This window comes from Desmodus rotundus, chromosome 1 (genome assembly GCF_022682495.2).
Source record: "Desmodus rotundus isolate HL8 chromosome 1, HLdesRot8A.1, whole genome shotgun sequence".
Classification (NCBI taxonomy): Eukaryota; Metazoa; Chordata; class Mammalia; order Chiroptera; family Phyllostomidae; genus Desmodus; species Desmodus rotundus.
In genome coordinates, this window is record NC_071387.1 from 200,376,157 (window position 1) to 200,385,058 (window position 8,902).

The following is an 8,902-nucleotide window of genomic DNA, read 5'->3' on the forward strand; positions in this document are numbered from 1 at the left end:
GCTGCCGCTGCGCCTTCCCCAGTCTCCCCAGCCCAGGGCGTCTGACTCCAGTGGCCCCGTTCCACAGGACCAGGGTGGCCTGCCACTCCAATAGCAGAAAGAGGGTTTGTCTGTCTGCCAGTCAGTCAGTCAGTCCTTTCTGTCTTGTTCCTCCATTGCCAGAGTGCTTCTGCTGAGTCAGTGTCTCCAACCCTCCTCTCCTTGACCTTCGCATCTCCTCCCTGTCGCTCCGCCTGGGATCTAAGGAGAGGACAGCGAATTGCCATAATCAGGACTCACTCGTGATGGCGAATTAACAGGGAGCTGAGCCTGTGGCCTGAAAGGCTTTATTCTGATATTCTAAAATGAAAGAAGTTTCCTTTCCAGCAATGTGATCTATTCTCATTTTCACTAAGCAAAAAAGGAAAGACAGACAGAAAGAGAGAACGAAAGAGAGAAAAAAGAATCTCTGAAGACTCAGGCGCCCGTCATCATTTTTTGCTCCAGATATCCATGCACAAGTAAATAGATCACATTTTAAAGTGAACTCTAACCACAGTGATGTTATTTGAAGATCTCTCAAGATAAGTAGAGCAAAAGCTAGAGTGTGGTTTTTCTGGTTAAAAGTTGTTTGCTGTTACAAACAGTGGGAAGTGAAGGTTGTTGCCTAACAGCTCTGTTGGGCAACAGCTGTTTACGAGGTTCGTGTTTGGAAGCAGGAACATTTTTTAACTACATCTTTGAAAAAGCTGAGTGGGCGTAATTATTTTCATATGTCTTGTTTGTGCCCCTGCTAGGGGGTGGCCGGGCTTTGTGGTGAGGAGGGCAGGCCCAGTACCACACGGATCGTTGGACTCACACCCACACACTGCGCCATCTCAGGCCAGTGGCCCCGCTGCGCCTTGGTTTCCCCATCTGTAAAATGGGGTTTCCTATCATACATACCCCATATGGTCCCTATATGGATTAAGTTACTTAACACACATAAAAGTGCTTGGCACATAAGCATCGCTCAATAAATGTTAGATATTATTATCATTACCTTTATTGTTAGTGCAGTGTTGGTAACTGCAGTACACAGGAAACATGTCTGAGCTGTGTAACATTACCTGTGGAAGAACTAAAAAGCTGGTGTGTCACCTCTCGAATTCAGAATCTGCTCCTGGAAGGACAGAAAGCTGTCCCCAGTACAGGGCCACGGTGACAGAAGATCCAAACTGAAGCCCCCAGGAAAACCTATGTGGGAAATACCTGTGTGGGAAATACCTGTGTGAGAAATCCAGATTTTATGTTGGATTTTATAGTTATTCAATTGAAGTCACTTATTTAACTTCTACTTTCATAAATCTTATACAAGTTATTTTCAAGTAGGGTTCCTAAATTATTAAAAAAACGCTCTGGTGAAAGGAGACAAGGTCGGTGAGAACACTGTCACCGGGTTATTAGTGAGTAAAGTCAGTTAATTTCCTATGACATACACGTTTACAAATGCAAATGAACACATGGTTTTCTACACCAGCCTAACAAATGGAGTTTCTTACAATGAAATGAACGCGTGCTAAGTAAATGGAAATCTCTTTCAGCAAACCTCTAAACCAAGCACAGTGCCTTCAAATTACGGTTTCCATTCAGTAAGAGAGAATCTTCTAGTGGTAAAATCAGAACGTTACAGGAACATTTCTGTGAAGATCAAACGACGTGAGGACGAACGCCTGTCAGATTGTGACTTGCAGGGACTTTCTCCTGTTTGGTCGTCAAGGTATCTGACTTCAAGTGCACGCCAACCTCCCCCTTTGTCTTTGTAACAGACACGGTGGATATGGTGGCTGCTTTAGTGCTTTGCGTTTTCAAAGCACAGGCCAAACGTTTCCTCTCCCTCAGCCACGCGTTTCTCAGTTAACTGCTCCTGAGGCTTATGGCCCGTGCTTTCAGCTATAGCCACGCTTGGTTTAAATATCTGGCATTTGTCATTCTCCCCGTGCTACAGAGTGTCAGAGCACCGCAGGGCCGCTCATCCCTCAACCTCCAGGCTGACAGTCAACAGCTTCGGTTCTCGTAAGTGTCTCTTCAGAGAAGACGGGCTCTTCAGAGTTGCCCTGGGGAGGGCCAGTCGCAGCGAGCGGCCTTCCTCTTTCACTCGGCTCCCTCCGCAGTGGCCTTTGGCTGCAGAACATCTGTGTCTTCAAAGAAAAGTTCCCTCAAGACAATGATTCATTATGATTCCTGGCAGGGACTGGTGTCAGCAGTGTGCGTGTCACCCGGCAGAACTAACTCATGTCTTCGTGAGTGAAATGCCCACAGTCAGACTGAAACCTCTGGAACTCAGCTCTGAAGAAAAGAAACTCGTACCCTTAAAACACTTCCCTGAGCTTGTGGGGGGAAAGAGACCTGGAAACCGTGTGAACATAATTCTACTTTTTCCGCATGTGTTTGTATCCCTTCTACATTGTGATAGCATTTTAAGTTTGTTTTTAAAAATATCTGTGATTTAAAATGTAAGTAAGTTGGGTATTTTAAGTGGATAATAATATATTCTTCTATCCTGGATATTAAAAAAAATAAAACATAAAGAAATGAGGGCGTCCCCGTCCCATTGATAATCTGCTGGCCTAAAATTCTACAGATCCGCAGGCAGGATTAACTTGGCCTCAGAATTTTCCTTTAATAGAAGGTGAATCCTGTTTTTTATTTATTAATAGGGAAATAACCTGTGACTTGCCCATTATGTGCCAGACCCTGTGTAACTGCTTCTGTCAATGTCATTTAATCTAAAGTGACAATTCTATTATTAGATGAGGAAAAGCAGGCTCCAAGCTCTCTGATAGCTTTCCTAGTCCACAGCAAGTAAGTTGCAGAGCAGGATTCAAACTAAATAGAGAACAATTTTATCAAAGGGAAAAAATAAAAACCAGCTTACTGTTTAATCACTGCCATACATTAGATGATCATTAACCCTAAATCACTTAAAGATGTTTGTAACTTCTCTTTGAATCTCTTCTCTTAGGATATTAAAATAATCCTCCAAAGGACTGAGCATGTACAAGGAAGTGATGAAGAGAGATCTCCTTCAAGACTTATGGAGGAAAAGAAATGAGAGCCAAAGAGTAGGGTGTGGTTTTTATCATTCGGCAATGAATCTTCTACCATCAAATCTCAGCATGGCGTCTGTCACATATGTTGTTGTTGCAAGTGTAGAAACGACCCCTACCAGGTTACGAGGGGCGAATGGATCAAAGGTCTACTTTCTTAACCCACAGAATAACAGTCTGTAACAAATCTTAAATTTCTGAGCAAAAATACAAAGCAAGAAAGAATGCATTTTAAGGTGATTCTGAAAAATAGAAGGCACCAGAAGGTGTTCAGAAATGAACACATGAGCGATCCCTGTGAGAAATATCTAGAAGAGGCACAGGCAGTGAAAACCCCCCAAAGCTCCACACCAGGGCAGGCCCACAGCAGCCTCCTGCAGTCCTTGTTCTGTGTGCAGTAAAATTCCAAGGTGCGTTCCACTAGCCTAGGAGAAGGCCCCGTTATCAACCGCTGGGACAGCCATGCTCCTATGCTGTATTCATAATTCTTTCACAATAGGATACACTGTTTCCTGAATAGATAGATGTAAAATTGTATCTTTTTGGTTATGTTAATTCGCAAATCAAATTCAGTGTTACTTATCTGAAGAAAATGTTTTTGTTTGGGGCCGGGGTGATACTGTGTTCTCAGCGGCTGGGCTATGAAACACCCTCTGGGCTCCCACCCTGGCTACTCCTTCTGAGGACGGCTTGCTGCATCCTTCTGTTGTACACGTCGCTGGAACTCCTGCGTGTCAGGAGGCCCCGGCACTCAGTCTCTTCTGCCTACAGTCCGTCCCTATGTGATTCGTCCATTTCCATGATGTCTGGATATTAGTGTAGAAGCTGATGCTGAAACTGTTATTCCCATCTCCCCTGCAAACATCTCTTTACTGTCTGCGTGATTACCGCACGGGTAGGTCATAGTTATCACAAACACAGGCCCACAGCCGACAGAAGAAGCCTTTTATATATAACGCAAGTCAGGCCGTGTCACCCCTCTGCTCCAGTCCCCGATTGGCCCCCACCTCGTGCAGAGTCCGGTCGAAGCCCTCACCTTGATCCTACCCCTTGCTTCCTCTCTGGTCTCATCTCTTGCTATTCTCCCTCTTGCCCATTCTCCTTAAGGAACAAATCCACCTTGTTGATCCTGGAACACTCCTGCCTTGGGGCCTTCGCACTTTCTTTTCTCTCTGCCTGGAATGATTTTCTCCCAAAATCTCTCCACTGACTTCCTTCAGTTCTCCATTCCAATGACACCTTGTCAGTAAGGCTCTCCCTGAACGCATAACACAAAACAGGAGTAGCCCACCACGCCCACAGCTCGCCCCCACGCCAGTGTTCTCCGTTGTACTGCCCCACGTCTGACAAGCACGTGTGTACTCTTCTGCCTGTCTGTCACTCCACTAGATTTTAAGTTCCACGATATCAGGCACTTTGTATTACTTTCTTCACTGCTATGCTCCAGAACCTAAGACTAAAATAACAACCAGCTTTAAATTGCGTTGATACATTTCTGCAGAATGTGTGACAATGTCACTTTTAGATTGCTCAGTAAAACAATAAACAATGCAAAGACAATTTCTATTGTAGATGGGAATTCTATTCTATTTCTAGAGAGTGACACACCTCATTTGCTTCTTATGGGCTCAGATCTACCCAAGTACACCTTTCTTCCCAAAACCCCTGTCTTCAAGATGAACATTCATGACCTGGAAGCACGCTTGCGAACTGGAGAAGAAAGCCTGTCAGAGATTTCAAAATTTCAACTTAGCTGATTCTCATGCAATCCTAACTATTGCTGGAAAGTTCTGGTTATTCCAGAGAAGGGAACAGAGGAATACAGATGTCCCCCACTAACCTCACATCACACCACTTCTCTTTTATGAAAGACCTACATTAACACAGTAACAGCTTTTTCAAAAAGTAAAAAATCCTTTTTGGATTTTGTTTCTCTTCTCTTTCTTCCCCTAAATAGGTCTCTACCTCCTTCACACCTGACTTTCAATGTTCACTTATCAAAGACCCATTTCTTCATCTTTAATAAAGATTGATGTTTTAGGTTAATTCCTGGAAAACCTGCAAGGGAGTCACCACTTCCGGTCAGTCACGGGTCCAGGATGTGTCAGCATGGACTGCTCGAAATCCCTGCTTCCGGGTCCCTTCCCGCCAGCATAACATCAGCCTCATGGGACTTCATGCCAACTATGGCCGCCTTCTCTCCAACCCCATGTAACTCACCCTCCCAACTGTCGCCCTCTTCCGCACCTCTTCTCACTCTCTCCCTCTCACACTAGATACTACCACACCCTCCAGCTCTTGCTTTTGTGGGATGGACCTGAACGCTCATCCTGGCTGCTCTCCCCCGGACGTCCGTGCGGCGCTCTGCAGGATCGTTTATGGTGTCTTCAAGTGCCCTTAGGAACACGGTAAACAGATACAGATTGAATGCGAAGACAAGGGGGTTTGTGTCCGAGGCGAGTATTGGTGGAATGACGTCAGCAAGCACAGAAGGCTCATCAGAGGAATAATTCATCATCTCCCTTCCTCAATGGAATGGGAACTACAGGAGATGCTGACGCTGTCTGTCTTTTTACCTCTGTGATATAAAACATCAAAGAATGTCAAAGAAAGATATAGAATCCATGCAAATTATAATTATGGTTGACACAATGTTGGAAGAGATTTGAATTAAATTGTGTTTAATAAGAGAAAGAAGACCCGATAACAAGGCTAAGATACCGATCATAGGTAAGAGCAGATACAGTAACGATAGCAAATATCACCAAGGGCTTACAATGAGCCAAGTAGTGTGCTGAGTGCCATTGGAGTCATTTTGTCATTTAGTTCTCATGACTCTGTGGAATGCTTATTCCTCAGATTGCCATTCACATATAATGAAAATGACATTTAGAGGTTCCGTAACTTGCCCAAAGTCACCCAGTTGGTAAATAACAGACACAGACTAGAAACCCAGTATAAACCTCATTCCTCTTACCTAGTTTGCTCATCTTTGGTACAAATAACCAGCTACACAAGCACAGAACAGAGGAAGTATGGCTTAGCGGTATTTAAAAATAAAAACAAAAGGTTGTGGTCCAAGTCAATTGAACCTACTTTGCTGTGGTGTGGCCCCTGCAGAATCCAGTGTCCTTGTGGTTATAAGGGAAATGCAGATTTCCCTCTGACCTACGATGGTCAGACCTGAGCTGCCTTTCTGCCGGCAGTTCTTGGCCACACACTTTAATATGAGCCGATGTGTGTATTCAGAAGTGAGGGAACTCAAAATCCCTTAGCCTGCGCCTTGACTAGAGAAGCTTCCAACGTAAAGGGATGGGGAGCCATCCCAACTGTTTGCAAAGCTGCCCAGCCTAAGTATGGTTTTTGTGGTCCCCGGGGCTGAACCAACACTGCAGTAAATGTTGCATCGTGACAGATGGCCGCTGACCGCATGGATCTACACACCCCTGCTGTCTGCAGTTCTCTGAGAGAGGCAGTAGACTTCGTGGCAGGGAAGGTGGCAGTGGTGACAGAAGCCCAGGCCTTGACCCCTTTGTCCTGCTCCTATTGCAATTCTCTCTCTCCTGACTCAGCTTCTCAGCTCTGCCACCCCAACGTCCACCTCCCCGAAGGGCCCTTTCAGCTGGGTCTCCCTCACGTGCAGATCTCCACTTTCCTCAGAGCACTGACCAGGCTTAGCTCACCGAGCACACCCCATGGGTCTCCGCTCTAGAATTCTCCTCTTGGAGCCCAATACCATCCTCCGGCCCCTCTGCTGTCACCCTGCTCAGGCCAGCCCGTGGTTCCCTAAGGGGGAGCAGAAGGGATGCAGATATTGGGTGGGGCATTTGGTAGAATGAACGTTCTCTGGGAAGAGCCCCTCCTCCTAACTCCCCATCCTGTATTAGGGCGTGGCCTGCGGTCTCCTGCTCTCCCACACACAATCCTCCAGCCAACTCCCTGCCTCCTCATTCGTTCTCCCCCTCTGCACCCAAGTCTTACTGACTTCTCCTTATAAATGTCTCTCTCATCTCTCCTCTCTTTTTGGTCCCCACAGTGTACACCTTATTTCAAAATCTTTCTTCTGGACAATTGCAATAGCCCTCAATTATCCCCCTGCTTCCTGCATCTTCTCCCAAGTCCTTCATATCCTACCCAAACCCAGCCTCTACATTGCTCCCAAATACCTGGAACACACTTTTGCTTAAAAACCCTCCTTCTGAGCCCTTGCTATCAAATATATTACACAGCTCTTAGAATGTTATTTAGCATCTGATTCTCTTCCATGCTTATCTTTTTCTGGCACTAAAGTTCACACACAGCCACTCAACACAGCTCCTAGTCTTCATTAGATATTCAATAGTGGCAGGATAAGTTAACCAATGAAGAGGGATGTCTCCTTTTAACAGAATTCTGGGAGGTGGAGAGGACCTTTTCATAGTAAAGTTGTTCCTATAATCTTGTACATCCCTCACGCGAGCACTATAGAGAGAACTGATTTAATCTTTCAGGATTGTGTGTGTGTGAGAGAGAGAAGGGTCACATTACTCCTCCCTGAAAGTCCCCCTGCCTTTCTGAAGAAGACAGGTGAATGACAGCAGGTACATCTGCTAAAGGCTGGCTGACCCACGGAAGCTGATGTGAACCAAGACTTCTATTACAATCAGTTCCTTTCAGGACGTGGAGCTGGGTCTAATCCCAACCACATCAGCCTGGTGGCCCTCACCATCTGGGCTCCCTCTGGGCCCCTCCCAACTCCCCACCCATTTCCTATCTTAACAAAGGCTGCCCTAACTCTGTCCCTGCACCTTGCACAACTTAACCTGCCTCTCCTATTTTATGGGTATATTTTGTCTAAATAACACATTCCCATTGTCCCTTGGAATCCCGTGGCCTCTAGTAGCTTTCCTGTCCTGCTCCCTGATGCGGACTTGGCCAGGCGCCCTCTCTTACCAGAGGTGTCACCGAAGGTTTCTGGTGGGAAACTTCTAGGGATAAACAACTGTACAAGTACATTCACTCTCAGAGTCTCAGCTTAAGGACAGTCTGAAATTTTGTTTTCAAGCCTGTGTCAAAACAAATCTGGAAAGAGATGCCACTAGAGTCTTGTGGCTGTAGTTCAAAGCCCCGAAAGGGCCGCACCACCAGGCGCAGAGCGCTCCTTCAGCACTTGAGCTCCAAGCAAATGCTGCTGTGTCTTTGCTCACTTCACGCTAACCGCAGAGAGACAGCGACTCCGAGCGCTGTCTGAACAGCCTCACCTTGCTGTGTCCCCACAAACCAGGCTGAAACCACAACATCCTTCTCGCCTACGGCAGACTTCACCACGCACTCCGAAGGGTAAGGACTTACTCTTCTTCCACCAGCCTCACTGTTTGGGCCCCTTTCATGCTCAAGTCCCAATAAACCAAGGAGAGCCTTTGCCCCCATTCTCCTTGCAAAAGACTCTAGGAAAAGTGCCCTGCATTGGAAGACATCCCTTAGCACTCTCATGCAAAAGGAGACCTTTATGATTTCGTGGGGAATTTAGCTACCCTCCATGAAGTTCACCCACTGTGCCAGTCAGATCGTTTGCATCGTTTCTTTAAATTGCTAAGATGCCACTTGTAAAAACATGCCACTGTTATTTTTTTTTAATTTTTATTTTTATTATTTTTTTAATTTTTATTTTTTATTGTTATTCAGTTACAGTTGTGTGCCCTTTCTCCCCATCCCTCCACCCCACCCCGGCTGACCCCTCTCCCTCCTCCACCTCCACCCTCCCCCTTGCTTTTGTCCATGTGTCCTTTATAGTAGTTCCTGTAATCCCCTCTCCTCAGCCGCTGTTATTTCTTTCAGAAGGCAACTTCCTCCCA

The 8,902-nt window shown here is 45.9% G+C and overlaps 1 protein-coding gene across 4 annotated transcripts in view; it reads left to right on the top strand.

The window, feature by feature from the left end:
* SPEF2 (sperm flagellar 2) overlaps positions 1-6,327 on the top strand; it is a 146,832-nt gene extending 140,505 nt beyond the window's left edge. For 2 of the 4 annotated variants that reach the window (XM_053914258.2, XM_053914268.2), the window contains one exon: positions 2,984-6,327. In XM_053914258.2, the coding sequence (XP_053770233.1) occupies positions 2,984-3,073 (90 nt within the window). In that variant the 3' untranslated portion in view covers positions 3,074-6,327. Of the gene's footprint in view, positions 1-1,966; positions 2,735-2,983 lie in introns of those variants that run through there. The other 2 variants (XM_053914263.1, XM_053914259.2) reach the window with 2 other exon arrangements.
* Positions 6,328-8,902: the final 2,575 nt, after the last annotated feature.